The sequence below is a fragment of the Elephas maximus genome, chromosome 16 (assembly GCF_024166365.1).
Source record: "Elephas maximus indicus isolate mEleMax1 chromosome 16, mEleMax1 primary haplotype, whole genome shotgun sequence".
NCBI lineage: Eukaryota > Metazoa > Chordata > Mammalia > Proboscidea > Elephantidae > Elephas > Elephas maximus.
The window spans coordinates 59,297,333-59,313,502 of NC_064834.1; the positions used below are offsets into that span (position 1 = coordinate 59,297,333).

The window sequence follows — 16,170 nt, forward strand, 5'->3', positions numbered from 1 at the left end:
GCATAGGTGTTTGATTTTTTTTTTTTTTTTTTTTTATAATAACTTTTATTAAGCTTCAAGTGAACGTTTACAAATCCAATCAGTCTGTCACATATAAGTTTACATACATCTCACTCCCTACTCCCACTTACTCTCCCCGTCTTGAGTCAGCCCTTTCAGTCTCTCCTTTCTTGACAATTTTGCCGGCTTCCCTCTCTCTCTATCCTCCCATCCCCCCTCCAGACAAGAGTTGCCAACACAATCTCAAGTGTACACCTGATATAATTAGCTCACTCTTCATCAGCATCTCTCTCCCACCCGCTGACCAGTCCCTTTCATGTCTGATGAGTTGTCTTCAGGGATGGTTCCTGTCCTGTGTCAACAGAAGGTCTGGAGAGCATGACCGCCAGGATTCCTCCAGTCTCAGTCAGACCATTAAGTTTGGTCTTCTTATGAGAATTTGGGGTCTGCATCCCACTGCTCTCCTGCTCCCTCAGGGGTCCTCTGCTGAGCTCCCTGTCAGGGCAGTCATCGACTGTGGCCGGGCACCAACTAGTTCTTCTGGTCTCAGGATGATGTAGGTCTCTGGTTCATGTGGCCCTTTCTGTCTCTTGGGCTCTTAGTTGTCATGTGGGCTTGGTGTTCTTCATTTTCCTTTGCTCCAGGTGGGTTGAGACCAATTGCTGCATCTTAGATGGCTGCTTGTTAGCATTTAAGACCCCAGACGCCACATTTCAAAGTGGGATGCAGAATGATTTCATAATAGAATTATTTTGCCAATTGACTTAGAAGTCCCCGTAAACCATGTTCCCCAGACCCCCGCGCTTGCTCCGCTGAGCTTTGAAGCATTCATTTTATCCCGGAAACTTCTTTGCTTTTGGTCCAGTCCAATTGAGCTGACCTTCCATGTATTGAGTGTTGTCTTTCCCTTCACCTAAAGCAGTTCTTATCTACTGATTAATCAATAAAAAAACCCTCTCCCACCCTCCCTCCCTCCCCCCCTCGTAACCACAAAAGTATGTGTTCTTCTCAGGTTTACTATTTCTCAAGATCTTATAATAGTGGTCTTATACAATATTTGTCCTTTTGCCTCTGACTCATTTCGCTCAGCATAATGCCTTCCAGGTTCCTCCATGTTATGAAATGTTTCAGAGATTCGTCACTGTTCTTTATCGATGCGTAGTATTCCATTGTGTGAATATACCACAATTTATTTACCCATTCATCCGTTGATGGACACCTTGGTTGCTTCCAACTTTTTGCTATTGTAAACAGAGCTGCAATAAACATGGGTGTGCATATATCTGTTTGTATGAAGGCTCTTGTATCTCTAGGGTATATTCCGAGGAGTGGGATTTCTGGGTTGTATGGTAGTTCTATTTCTAACTGTTTAAGATAACACCAGATAGATTTCCAAAGTGGTTGTACCATTTTACATTCCCACCAGCAGTGTATGAGAGTTCCAATCTCTCCGCAGCCTCTCCAACATTTATTATTTTGTGTTTTTTGGATTAATGCCAGCCTTGCTGGTGTGAGATGGAATCTCATCGTAGTTTTAATTTGCATTTCTCTAATGGCTAATGATCGAGAGCATTTTCTCATGTATCTGTTGGCTGCCTGAATATCTTCTTTAGAGAAATGTGTGTTCATATCCTTTGCCCCCTTCTTGATTGGGTTGTTTGTCTTTTTGTGGTTGAGTTTTGACAGAATCATGTAGATTTTAGAGATCAGGCGCTGGTCGGAGATGTCATAGCTGAAAATTCTTTCCCAATCTGTAGGTGGTCTTTTTACTCTTTTGGTGAAGTCTTTAGATGAGCATAGGTGTTTGATTTTTAGGAGCTCCCAGTTATCGGGTTTCTCTTCATCATTTTTGGTAATGTTTTGTATTCTGTTTATACCTTGTATTAGGGCTCCTAGAGTTGTCCCAATTTTTTCTTCCATGATCTTTATCGTTTTAGTCTTTATGTTTAGGTCTTTGATCCACTTGGAGTTAGTTTTTGTGCATGGTGTGAGGTATGGGTCCTGTTTCATTTTTTTGCAAATGGATATCCAGTTATGCCAGCACCATTTGTTAAAAAGGCTGTCTTTTCCCCAGTTAATTGACACTGGTCCTTTGTCAAATATCAGCTGCTCATACGTGGATGGATCTATGTCTGGGTTCTCAATTCTGTTCCATTGGTCTATGTGTCTGTTGTTGTACCAATACCAGGCTGTTTTGACTACTGTGGCTGTATAATAGGTTCTGAAGTCAGGTAAGGTGAGGCCTCCCACTTTCTTCTTCTTTTTCAGTAGTGCTTTGCTTATCCGGGGCTTCTTTCCCTTCCATATGAAATTGGTGATTTGTTTCTCTATCCCCTTAAAATATGACATTGGAATTTGGATCGGAAGTGCGTTAAATGTATAGATGGCTTTTGGTAGAATAGACATTTTTACTATGTTAAGTCTTCCTATCCATGAGCAAGGTATGTTTTTCCACTTAAGTATGTCCTTTTGAATTTCTTGTAGTAGAGCTTTGTAGTTTTCTTTGTATAGGTCTTTTACATCCTTGGTAAGATTTATTCCTAAGTATCTTATCTTCTTGGGGGCTACTGTGAATGGTATTGATTTGGTTATTTCCTCTTCGGTGTTCTTTTTGTTGATGTAGAGGAATCCAAGTGATTTTTGTATGTTTATTTTATAACCTGAGACTCTGCCAAACTCTTCTATTAGTTTCAGTAGTTTTCTGGAGGATTCCTTAGGGTTTTCTGTGTATATAATCATGTCATCTGCAAATAGTGATAACTTTGCTTCTTCCTTGCCAATCCGGATACCTTTTATTTCTTTGTCTAGCCTGATTGCCCTGGCTAAGACTTCCAACACGATGTTGAATAAGAGCGGTGATAAAGGGCATCCTTGTCTGGTTCCCGTTCTCAAGGGAAATGCTTTCAGGTTCTCTCCATTTAGAGTGATATTGGCTGTTGGCTTTGCATAGATGCCCTTTATTATGTTGAGGAATTTTCCTTCAATTCCTATTTTGGTAAGAGTTTTTATCATAAATGGGTGTTGGACTTTGTCAAATGCCTTTTCTGCATCAATTGATAAGATCATGTGGTTTTTGTCTTTTGTTTTATTTATATGATGGATTACATTAATGGTTTTTCTGATATTAAACCAGCCTTGCATACCTGGTATAAATCCCACTTGATCAGGGTGAATTATTTTTTTGATGTGTTGTTGGATTCTATTGGCTAGAATTTTGTTGAGGATTTTTGCATCAATGTTCATGAGGGATATAGGTCTATAATTTTCTTTTTTTGTAATGTCTTTACCTGGTTTTGGTATCAGGGAGATGGTGGCTTCATAGAATGAGTTGGGTAGTATTCCGTCATTTTCTATGCTTTGGAATACCTTTAGTAGTAGTGGTGTTAACTCTTCTCTGAAAATTTGGTAGAACTCTGCAGTGAAGCCATCCGGGCCAGGACTTTTTTTTGTTGGGAGTTTTTTGATTACCGTTTCAATCTCTTTTTTTGTTATGGGTCTATTTAGTTGTTCTGCTTCTGAATGTGTTAGTTTAGGTAGGTAGTGTTTTTCAAGGAATTCATCCATTTCTTCTAGGTTTTCAAATTTGTTAGAGTACAATTTTTCATAATAATCTGAAATGATTCTTTTAATTTCATTTGGTTCTGTTGTGATGTGGTCCTTCTCATTTCTTATTCGGGTTATTTGTTTCCTTTCCTGTATTTCTTTAGTCAGTCTAGCCAATGGTTTATCAATTTTGTTAATTTTTTCAAAGAACCAGCTTTTGGCTTTGTTAATTCTTTCAATTGTTTTTCTGTTCTCTAATTCATTTAGTTCAGCTCTAATTTTTATTATTTGTTTTCTTCTGGTGCCTGATGGATTCTTTTGTTGCTCACTTTCTATTTGTTCAAGTTGTAGGGACAGTTCTCTGATTTTGGCTCTTTCTTCTTTTTGTATGTGTGCATTTATTGATATAAATTGACCTCTGAGCACTGCTTTTGCTGTGTCCCAGAGGTTTTGATAGGAAGTATTTTCATTCTCGTTGCTTTCTATGAATTTCCTTATTCCCTCCTTGATGTCTTCTATAACCCAGTCTTTTTTCAGGAGGGTATTGTTCATTTTCCAAGTATTTGATTTCTTTTCCCTCGTTCTTCTGTTATTGATCTCTAGTTTTATTGCCTTGTGGTCTGAGAAGATGCTTTGTAATATTTCGATGTTTTGGACTCTGCAAAGGTTTGTTTTATGACCTAATATGTGGTCTATTCTAGAGAATGTTCCATGTGCGCTAGAAAAAAAAGTATATTTTGCAGCAGTTGGGTGGAGAGTTCTGTATAAGTCAATGAGGTCAAGTTGGTTGATTGTTGTAATTAGATCTTCCGTGTCTCTGTTGAGCTTCTTACTGGATGTCCTGTCCTTCTCCGAAAGGGGTGTGTTGAAGTCTCCTACTATAATTGTGGAGGTATCTATCTCGCTTTTCAGTTCTGTTAAAATTTGATTTATATATCTTGCAGCCCTGTCATTGGGTGCGTAAATATTTAATATGGTTATGTCTTCCTGATCAATTGTCCCTTTTATCATTATATAGTGTCCTTCTTTATCCTTTGTGGTGGATTTAAGTCTAAAGTCTATTTTGTCAGAAATTAATATTGCTACTCCTCTTCTTTTTTGCTTATTGTTTGCTTGATATACTTTTTTCCATCCTTTGAGTTTTAGTTTGTTTGTGTCTCTAAGTCTAAGGTTTGTCTCTTGTAGGCAGCATATAGATGGATCGTGTTTCTTTATCCAGTCTGTGACTCTCTGTCTCTTTATTGGTGCATTTAGTCCATTTACATTCAGGGTAATTATAGATAAATAAGTTTTTAGTGCTGTCATTTTGATGCCTTTTTATGTGTGTTGTTGACAATTTCATTTTTCCACATACTTTTTTGTGCTGAGGCGTTTTTCTTAGTAAATTGTGAGATCCTCACTTTCATAGTGTTTGACTTTATGTTAGTTGAGTCGTTACGTTTTTCTTGGTTTTTGTCTTGAGTTATAGAGTTGTTATACCTTTTTGTGGTTACCTCATTATATACCCCTATTTTTCTAAGTAAAAACCTAACTTGTATTGTTCTATATCGCCTTGTATCACTCTCCATATGGCAGTTCAATGCCTCCTGTATTTAGTCCCTCTTTTTGATTATTGTGATCTTTTACCTATTGACTTCCATGATTCCCTGTTATGTGTATTTTTTTTTTAATTAATCTTAATTTGTTTGTTTTTGTGATTTCCCTATTTGAGTTGATATCAGGACGTTCTGTTTTGTGACCTTGTGTTGTGCTGATATCTGATATTATTGGTTCTCTGACCAAACAATAACCTTTAGTATTTCTTGTAGCTTTGGTTTGGTTTTTGCAAATTCTCTAAACTTGTGTTTGTCTGTAAATATCTTAATTTCGCCTTCATATTTCAGAGAGAGTTTTGCTGGATATAGGATCCTTGGTTGGCAGTTTTTCTCCTTCAGTGTTCTGTATATGTCGTCCCATTCCCTTCTTGCCTGCATGGTTTCTGCTGAGTAGTCAGAACATATTCTTATTGATTCTCCCTTGAAAGAAACCTTTCTTTTCTCCCTGGCTGCTTTTAAAATTTTCTGTTTATCTTTGGTTTTGGTGAGTTTGATGATAATATGTCTTGGTGTTTTTCTTTTTGGATCAATCTTAAATGGGGTTCGATGAGCATCTTGGATAGATATCCTTTCGTCTTTCATGATGTCAGGGAAGTTTTCTGTCAGAAGTTCTTCAACTATTTTCTCTGTGTTTTCTGTCCCCCCTCCCTGTTCTGGGACTCCAATCACCCGCAGGTTATCCTTCTTGATAGAGTCCCACATAATTCTTAGGGTTTCTTCATTTTTTTTAATTCTTTTATCTGATTTTTTTTCAGCTATGTTGGTGTTGATTCCCTGGTCCTCCAGATGTCCCAGTCTGCATTCTAATTGCTCGAGTCTGCTCCTCTGACTTCCTAGTGTGTTGTCTAATTCTGTTATTTTATTGTTAATCTTTTGGATTTCTACATGTTGTCTCTCTATGGATTCTTGCAACTTATTAATTTTTCCAGTATGTTCTTGAATAATCTTTTTGAGTTCTTCAACAGTTTTATCAGTGTGTTCCTTGGCTTTTTCTGCAGATATCCTAATTTCATTTGTGATATCATTAAGCATTCTGTAAATTAGTTTTTTATATTCTGTATCTGATAATTCCAAAATTGTATCTTCATTTGGGAAAGATTTTGATTCTTTTGTTTGGGGAGTTGGAGAAGCTGTCACGGTCTGCTTCTTTAAGTGGTTTGATATGGATTGTTGTCTCCGAGCCATCACTGGGAAACTAGTTTTTCCAGAAAATCCGCTAAAAAAAAACTGCAGTCAGATCCCTATCAGAGTTCTCCCTCTGGCTCAGGCTATTCAGATGTTAATGAAGCCGCCTGGGGAGGGTGGGGGAGGGAACAGAGAGATAGGAGAGTAGCACCTCAGAATATAGCCAGAGTTGCTTGTCTTGCTTGGAATGACTATTATATCTGAGATTCCCGCGGGCGCGTCGCCTATGTGTGCTGTCTGTGTGGAGATTGCCCCCGGGGGGTCTGGCCCGCTGGAGTCACGGTCAGATCCTCCGCTTCCAGCCCCACGCCCAGCGTCAAGGCTCCCCTACTGGGACGGTGCACTCTCGACTCCAAAATCAGTCGCTGCCTCCCGGGGACTTCTCGTCCCTCCAGCCGCGTGGCCGTGCCGCCCCCGTGAACCAGGTGGGCCCCCTCCCGGGGTTAGTTCAGATGGGTGGAGTAGCTCCCCGTGCTTGTGCCGCGACCGAGTGTCCCGGCTGGAACGCTGTTCTCCCCGCTCCAATACCAGTCGCTGCCTCCCGGGGACTTCTCCTACCGGCTGCGTCCCACGCCGCCCACGCGACCCGGATGGTCACCTTCCCGGGGTTAGTTCAGGGGGTGGAGCAACTCTCCGTGTTTATGGCGTACCTGCGTGCAGTCCAAATCCCTGTGGGACGGTTCCCCGGCTCGGATGCTGCTCTTTCTGCTCCAAGATCAGTCACTGCCTCCCGGGGACTTCTCCTAACGGCTGCGTCCCACGCCGCCCGTGGAACCGGCTAGTCCCCCTCCCGGGGTTAGTTCAGGGGGGTGGAGCAGGTCTCTGTGCTTGTGCGGTACCTGACTGGTACGCTGGCTCCAGGCTCTGGAAACAATCGCTGCTTCCCCGTATTAGTTCGTTCTCCGTCTCTAAATCTGTGTTTGTTGTTCAGGGTTCGTAGATTGTTATGTATGTGATCGATTCACTTGTTTTTCCGTGTCTTTGTTGTAAGAGGGATCCGAGGTAGCGTCTGCCTAGTCCGCCATCTTGGCTCCGCCTCCTAGGTGTTTGATTTTTAGGAGCTCCCAGTTATCTAGTTTTTCTTCGACATTCTTTATAATGTTTTGTATACTGTTTATGCCATGTATTAGGGCTCCTAATGTTGTCCCTATTTTTTCTTCCATGATCTTTATCATTTCAGATTTTATATTTAGGTCTTTGATCCATTTTGAGTTAGTTTTTGTGCCTGGAGTGAGGTATGGGTCCTGTTTCATTTTTTTGCAGTTGGATATCCAGTTATGCCAGCACCATTTGTTAAAAAGACTGTCTTTTCCCCATTTAACTGTTTTGGGGCTTTTGTCAAATATCGACAGCTCTTTTTTTTTTCATATGTGGATGGATTTATACCTATATTCTCAATCCGGTTCCATTGGTCCATGTATCTGTTGTTTTACCAGTACCAGGCTGTTTTGACTACTGTGGCGGTATAATAGGTTCTAAAATCAGGTAAAGTAAGGCCTTCCACTTTGTTCTTCTTTTTCAGTAATGCCTTATTTATCTGGGGCCTCTTTCCCTTCCATATGAAATTAGCGATTTGTTTCTCCATCTCATTAAAGAATGTCCTTGGGATTTGGATCGTAATTGCATTAAATGCATAGATCACTTTCGATAGAATAGACATTTTTATAATGTTAAGTTTTCCTATCCACGAGCAAAGTATGTTCTTCCACCTATGTAAGCCTCTTTTGGTTATCTGTTAGGTGCCTGAATACCTTCTTTAGTGAAGTGCGTGTTCATATCCTTTGCCCAATTTTTGATTGGGTTGTTTGCCTTTTTGTGGTTGAGTTTTAACAGAATCATATAGATTTTAGAGATCAGGCACTGGTCTGAGATGCCATAGCTGAAAAATTTTTCCCAATCTGTAGGTGGTCTTTTTACTCTTTTGGTGAAGTCTTTAGATGAGCATAGGTGTTTGATTTTTAGGAACTCCCAGTTATCTGGTTTCTCTTCGTCATTTTTAGTAATGTTTTTGTATTCTGTTTATGCCTTGTATTAGGGCTCCTAACGTTGTCTCTATTTTTTCTTCCATGATCTTTATCGTTTTAGTCTTTATGTTTAGGTCTTTGATCCACTTGGAATTAGTTTTTGTGCATGGTGTGAGGTATGGGTCCTGTTTCATTTTTTTTGCAAATGGTTATCCAGTTATGCCAGCACCATTTGTTAAAAAGACTATCTTTTCCCCAATTAACTGACACTGGGCCTTTGTCAAATATCACCTGCTCATATGTGGCTGGATTTATACCTGAGTTCTCAATTCTGTTCCACTGGTCCATGTTGAGTTGGTGATTTGTTTCTCCATCACTTTAAAAAATGTCATTGGAATTTGGATCACAAGTGCATTGTATGTATAGATGGCTTTTGGTAGAATAGACATTTTTACTATGTTAAGTCTTCCTATCCATGAGCAAGGTATGTTTTTCCACTTATGGAGGTCCCTTTTAGTTTCTTGCACTAGTGCTTTGTAGTTTTCTTTGTATAGGTCTTTTATATCTTTGGTAAGATTTATTCCTAAGTGTTTTATCTTCTTGGGGGCCACTGTGAATGGTATTGACTTGGTGATTTCCTCTTCGATGTTCTTTTTGTTGATGTAGAGGAATCCAAGTGATTTTTGTATGTTTATCTTGTAACCTGAGATTCTGCCGAACTCTTCTATTAGTTTCAGTAGTTTTCTGGAGGATTCCTTAGGGTTTTCTGTGTATAAGATCATGTCATCTGCAAATAGAGATAATTTTACTTCCTCCATGCCAATCCGGATGCCCTTTATTTCTTTGTCTAGCCTAATTGCTCTGGGTAGGACCTCTAGCACAATGTTGAATAAGAGTGGTGATAAAGGGCATCCTTGTCTGGTTCCCGTTCTCAAGGGAAATGCATTCAGGCTCTCTCCATTAAGAATGACATTGGCTATTGGCTTTGTATAGATGCCCTTTTTATGTTGAAGAATTTTCCTTCACTTCCTATTTTGCTGAGAGTTATTATTATTATTTATCATGAATGAGTGTTGGACTTTGTCAAATGCCTTTTCTGCATCAATTGATAAGATCATGTGGGTTTTTTTTGTTTTGTTTATATGGTAGATTACATTAATGGTTTTTCTAATATTAAACCAACTTGCATACCTGGTATAAATCCCACTTGATCGTGGTGGATTATTTTTTTGATATGTTGTTGAATTCTATTGGCTAGAATTTTGTTGAGGATTTTTGCATCTATGTTCATGAGGGATATAGGTCTGTAATTTTCTTTTTTTGTGGTGTCTTTACCTTGTTTTGGTATCAGGGATATGGTGGCTTCATAGAATAAGTTAGGTAGTATTCCGTCATTTTCTATGCTTTGAAATACCTTTAGTAGTAGTGGTGTTAACTCTTCTCTGAAAGTTTAATAGAACTCTGCAGTGAAGCCATCCGGGCCAGGGCTTTTTTTTGTTAGGAGTTTTTTGATTACTTTTTCAATCTCTTTTTTTGTTATGGGTCTATTTAGTTGTTCTACTTCTGATTGTGTTAGTTTAGGTAGGTAGTGTTTTTCTAGGAATTCATCCATTTCTTCTAGGTTTGCAAATTTGTTAGAGTACAATTTTTTGTAATAAACTGATATGATTCTGTTAATTTCAGTTGGGTCTGTTGTGATATGGCCCATCTCGTTTCTTATTCGGGTTATTTTTTTCCTGTATTTCTTTAGTCAATCTGGCCAATGGTGTATCAATTTTGTTAATTTTTTCAAAGAACCAGCTTTTGGCTTTGTTAATTCTTTCAATTGTTTTTCTGTTCTCTAATTCATTTAGTTCAGCTCTAACTTTTATTATTTGTTTTCTTCTGGTGCCTGATGGATTCTTTTGTTACTCGCTTTCTATTTGTTCAAGTTGTAGGGACAGTTCTCTGATTTTGGCTCTTCTTTATGTATGTGTGCATTTATTGACATAAATTGACCTCTGAGCACTGCTTTTGCTGTGTCCCAGAGGTTTTGATAGGAAGTATTTTCATTCTCGTTGCATTCTATGAATTTCTTTATTCCCTCCTTAACGTCTTCTATAACCCAGTCTTTTCTGATCAGGGTATTGTTCGGTTTCCAAGTATTTGATTTCTTTTCCCTGATTTTTCTGTTATTGATTTCCACTTTTATGGCCTTGTGGTCTGAGAAGATGCTTTGTAATATTTCAATGTTTTGGATTCTGCAAAGGTTCCTTTTATGACCTAATACGTGATCTATTCTAGAGAATGTCCCATGTGCACTAGAAAAAAAAGTATACTTTGCAGCAGTTGGGTGGAGTGTTCTGTATAGGTCTATGAGGTCAAGTTGGTTGATTGTTGCAAATAGGTCTTCCGTGTCTCTACTGAGCTTCTTACTGGACGTCCTGTCCTTCTCCAAAAGTGGTGTGTTGAAGTCTCCTAGTATAATTGTGGGGGTGTCTATCTCACTTTTCAGTTCTGTTAAAGTTTGTTTTATGTATCTTGCAGCCCTGTCACTGGGTGCATAAATATTTAATATGGTTATATCTTCCCAGTCAATTGTCCCTTTAATCATTATGTAGTGTCCTTCTTTATCCTTTGTGGTAGATTTAACTTTCAAGTCTATTTTGTCAGAAATTAATATTGCTACTCCTGCTCTTTTTTGATTGTTGTTTGCTTGATATATTTTTTTCCATCCTTTGAGTTTTAGTTTGTTTGTTTCTCTAAGTCTAAGGTGTGTCTCTTGTAGGCAGCATATAGACGGATCATGTTTCTTTATCCAGTCTGAGACTCACTGTCTCTTTATTGGTGCATTTAGTCCATTTACATTCAGCATAATTATAGATAAGTATGTGTTTAGTGCTGTCATTTTGATGCCTTTTTGTGTGTGTTGTTGACAATTTCATTTTTCCACTTACTTTTTTGTGCTGAGACATTTTTCATTGTAAATTGTGTGTTCCTCATTTCCATACTAGTTGAATTTATGTTTGTTGAGTTGTTATGTTTTTCTTGGTTTTTATTTTGAGTTATGGAATTGTTAGACTTGTTTGTGGTTACCTTAATATTTACTCCTATTTTTCTAAGTAAAAACCTAACTTGTATCGTCCTATATAGCCTTGTTTTCCTCTCCATATGGCAGTTCTATGCCTCCTGTATTTAGTCCCTCTTTTTGATTGTTGTGATCTTTTACATAATGACTTCAATGATTCCCTGTTTTGAGCATTTTTTTCTTTTTAAAATTAATCTTAATTTGTTTTTGTGATTTCCCTATTTGAGTTGATATCAGAATGTTCTGTTCTGTGACCTTTTGTTGTGTTGGTATCTGATATTATTGATTTTCTGACCAAACAATTTACTTTAGTATTTCTTGTAGCTTTGGTTTGGTTTTTGCAAATTCTCTAAGCTTGTGTTTGTCTGTAAATGTTTTAATTTCACCTTCATATTTGAGAGAGAGTTTGGTGGATATATGATCCTTGGCTGGCATTTTTTCTCCTTCAGTGCTCTATATATGTCATCCCATTGCCTTCTTGACTGCATGGTTTCTGCTGAGTAGCCTGAACTTATTCTTCTTGATTCTCCTTTGTAGGAGACCTTTCTTTTATTCCTGGCTGCTTTTAAAATTTTCTCTTTATCTTTGGTTTTGGCAAGTTTGATGATAATATGTCTTGGTGATTTTCTTTTTGCATCAATCTTAAATGGGGTTCGATGAGCATCTTGGATAGATATCCTTTTGTCTTTCATGATGTCAGGGAAGTTTTCTGCCAACAGATCTTCAACTATTCTCTCTGTATTTTCTGTTATCCCTCACTGTTCTGGAACTCCAATCACAACCAAGTTATTCTTCTTGATAGAGTCCCACGTGATTCTTAGGGTTTCTTCATTTTTTTTTAATTCTTTTATCTGATTTTTCTTCAGCTGTATTGGTGTCAATTGCTTTATCCTCCAGCTCCCCCACCCTGCATTCCAATTGCTCGATTCTGCTCCTCTGACTTCCTATTGAGTTGTCTAATTCTGTAATTTTACAGTTAATCTTTTGGATTTCTGAATGCTGTCTCTCTGTGGATTCTTGCAGCTTATTAATTTTTCCACTATGTTCTTGAATAATCTTTTTGATTTCTTCAACTGCTTTATCAGTGTGTTCATTGGCTTTTTCTGTAGATTGCCTTATTTCATTTCTGAGGTCATCCCTGATGTCTTGAAGCATTCTGTATATTAGTTTTTTATATTCTGCATCTGACAATTCCAGGATTGTATCTTCATTTGGGAAAGACTTTGATTCTTTAATTTGGGGATTTGTAGGAGCAATCATGATCTGCTTCATGTGGTTTGACATCGACTGTTGTCTCCGAGGCACCTATAAGATATTGTAATGATTGATTTTATATTTGCTCACTGAGTCTTATCTTGTTTTGTTTTCTTTCAGTATACGTAGATGGGCTGCTAGATTGTGCTGTCTTGATTGTTGTAGCCCTTGAATCACTTATGTCCTATTACCAGCTGGTTTGGGCTGTTATCAGATATATAAGCCTAAGAGTCCATTCACTATTCTTGAGTAGAATCTGATTTTGGGTCACCAAGTGTGTGGTGCAGACTGTCACCTATCTACCTAGAGGAGTAGTGGTGATAGTTGTGTGCACCAGATTCTAGTAGCAACAGGGGGTCACACTCTGGGGAGACAGGATGCTGACAGGGTTCCCCCAAGTGCCAGTGAGGTAGGTGTGTCTCTATTCCTAAAGCATTTTGGTGGGTGGGCTCTGCAGCTGTACCTTAGGCACCCAATGCATGTACCTCTACAGATCGGTAGGTGTCACCATCCTCAGACCCCTATGGCTGGAGGCTAGGCGGTTTGGGTGGAGCTTCAGCCCTCGGTTTCCTGTTGTGGATCAGCGAGGGCTCTGTTTAATAGGTAGAGATATCAGACCTGGGAAACTTGTCTTTCCAGTAATCTGCTAAAACAATTACAGTCAGATCAGTATCAGAATTGCCTTTGCATTATAATAGCCTCCTTGTTCCCTGTAGGAATAAAAGCCCAAGACTGTGGATCTCATATGCTTAGATGGAGCTGGTTCTGTATTTTTATTTCAATTTTGGGAAGTCAGGGAAGGATTTTTGGTCCCTGGGGTTTTTGTAGCTGCTTCTCTCTGGCCAGGAGAATGAGTTAGGAAAAGATTAAAAAAAAAAAAAAAAATCCGCAGAGCACTTTACTCTCTGGCCCAGGAAATTCCAATGTTAATGAAGCCGCCTGGGAAGGGAGGGAAGGGATCAGATAGATAGGAGAGAGTAGCACCCAGGAATATAGACAAAGTTACTTACCTTGCTTGGTGATGACTGTTTTATCTGAGATTCCTGAGGGGTGAGGGGCCTGTAGCCTGTGTGCAGTGGCTGGGTAGAGATTGTCCCCGAGGGTCAGGCCCGTGACCCATGCTTGTGGTGTCTCAGAAGCCGTGGTCAGTTCTTCCACTCCCAGTCCAAAGCCCAGCGCCAAGGTTCCCCTGCTGGGATGCCGCACTCCAGGCTCCAAAACCAGTTGCTGCCTCCCGGTGACTTCTCCTCCTGTCAGCTGTGTCACTGAGCTGCCTGTGTGCACTGGCTGGGTTTCCCCTGATGTCACTTCAGGGAGCTAGGGCTGCGTCCGTGTTTGTGCCATCTCAGGATGCTGTGCTCTGCTTCCCTTCGCCCAGTCCAAAGCCTGGCGCCAAGGTTTTCTGACTGGGGAGCTGGCTCCAGGCTCCAAAAACCGTCGCTGCCTCCCCGTGGTTGCTCATTCTCTTGTTAGCCCCATCAGTGTGCAGCCTGCTTGGGCTGGCTGAGTCTCTATGGAGGTTACCCCAGGGGGCTAGGGGTTAGGGCTGTGTCCCGTGTCTGCCCCGCCTCAGCAAGCCTCAATCAGCCCCACCACTTGGCACCAGGGAACCGCGAGGGCTCAAGGCTATGGTGCTGGGCGCCAGCTCCAGAGGCAGTTGCTGCTTCAGGATGCAGCTTTTCGCTCACCTGTGACTCAGGTCAACTCTTTAGATCTGTGTTTGATGGTCAGGGTTCGTAGACTGTCATGTATGTGATAGATTCACTTGTTTTTCCGAGTCTTTGTTGCAAGAGGGATCCGAGGTAGCTTCTACCTAGTCAGCCATCTTGGCCCCACCCCCCTTTAGTATTTCTTGTAGCTTTGGTTTTTGGTTTTTACAAATTCCCTCAACTTGTGTTTATCTGGAAATGTCTTAATTTCACCTTCATATTTAAGAGACAGTTTTGATTGATATATGTTTCTTGGTTGGCAATTTTTTTCCTTCAATTTTTTAAATATGTCATCCCATTATCTTCTTGCCTGCATGGTTTCTGCCAAGTAGTCCAAGCTTATTCTTATTGGCTTTCCTTTGTAGGTGACTTTTGTTTTATCTCTTACTGCTCTTATAATTGTCTCTTCATCTTTGGTTTTGGCAAGTTTGATTATAATATGTCTTTGTGACTTTCTTTTAAGATCTACCTTATGTGGAGTTCGATAAGCATCTTGGATAGATATCTTCTCATCTTTCATGATATCAGGGAAGTTTTCTGCCAACAAATCCTCAACAATTTTCTCTGTATTTTCTGTTATCCCTCCCTGCTCTGGTACTCCAATCACTCATAGATTATTTCTCTTGTTAGAGTCCCACATGATCCTTAAGGCTTCTTCATTTTTTTAAAATTCTTTTATCTGATTTCTCTTCAAATATATTAGTGCCAAGTGATTTATCTCAGAGTTCATAAATTCTAGCTTCTACTTGCTCAATTCTTCTCCTCTGACTTTCTATTGAGTTATCTAATTCTATAATTTTATTGTTAATCTTCTGAATTTCTGATTGCTGTCTGTCTATGGATTTTTCCAGCTTATTAAACTTTTCATTATGTTCCTGAATAATCTTTCTGAGTTCTTCAGTTGCTTTATCTGTGTGTTCCTTGGCTTGTTCTCCGTATTGCCTCATTTCTTTCCTGATGTTTTGAAGGGTTCTGTATATTAAACTTTTGTATTCTTCTTCTGGTAATTCCAGGAATGCACTTTCATCTAGAAGATCCCTGGATTCTTTGTTTTGAGAGCTTGTTGAGGTGATTATGGCCTGTTTCTTTATGTGACTTGATATTGACTGTTGTCTCCGAGCCATCTGTAAGTTATTGTATTAGTTTGTGCTTGCTTACTGTGTCGTAGCTGCTTGCTTTTTTTGTTTTGGTATACCCCTACAGGTTGCTTGAGTGTGCTAGCTTGATTATTTTCACCTTTGACGCTCTGGTGTCCTGTCCCCAGCTGGCTATATCTGTAATCAGGTATATCAGTCTAGGAGTCCATTCAGTTTTCTTTTATGAATTCAGCTCAGGTCTCCAGGTAGCTGATATCAAGTGTGTGGTACAGGCTCTGTCCTACAGTCTTAGAGGGGTGGGGGTGTTCGGTGTATATACTGGTATCTGATTGCAGCAGGGGGTCATGCTCTGAACAAGGCAGGGTTCTGAGAACCGACCCCCAAGTATCTCTGAGGAAAATGCGTCTCTGTTCCTTTAAGTGTGCTGGTGGGTGGGTTCTGCAGAGGGACCTTGGGTACCCAAAGTTTTTGTTGTAAAGACTGGGAGGTACCAGTTATCTTTGGACCTCTGTCGCGGGTGGCTGGGTGACCTGAGTGGAGCTAACAGTCCTTAGGTCCCTGTTGTGGGTAGGTGAGGACATTGTTTAATACTCAAAGCAATGTCAAAATTCAAACACCCACCTCTCCACTGAACAGCTGGAATGGTTGGAGTTTGCCAACAAGGGCCTATTTTCCCAAAATAGGCCCACACAGGTCCATGCAGAAGGGAAAGGTCCTCAAGGTCCACAGATGGTTTATGCCTGGACAGGAGTCATT

The 16,170-nt window shown here is 39.8% G+C and overlaps 1 protein-coding gene across 1 annotated transcript in view; it reads left to right on the plus strand.

Annotated features, from left to right (window-relative positions):
- Nucleotides 1-6,493: 6,493 nt before the first annotated feature.
- LOC126059661 (translation initiation factor IF-2-like) overlaps nucleotides 6,494-16,170 on the plus strand; it is a 133,744-nt gene continuing 124,067 nt past the window's right edge. Inside the window, exon 1 of the mRNA XM_049855531.1 lies at nucleotides 6,494-7,141. Coding sequence (XP_049711488.1) covers nucleotides 6,511-7,141 — 631 coding nt within the window. The 5' untranslated portion in view covers nucleotides 6,494-6,510. The remainder of the gene's footprint in view (nucleotides 7,142-16,170) is intronic.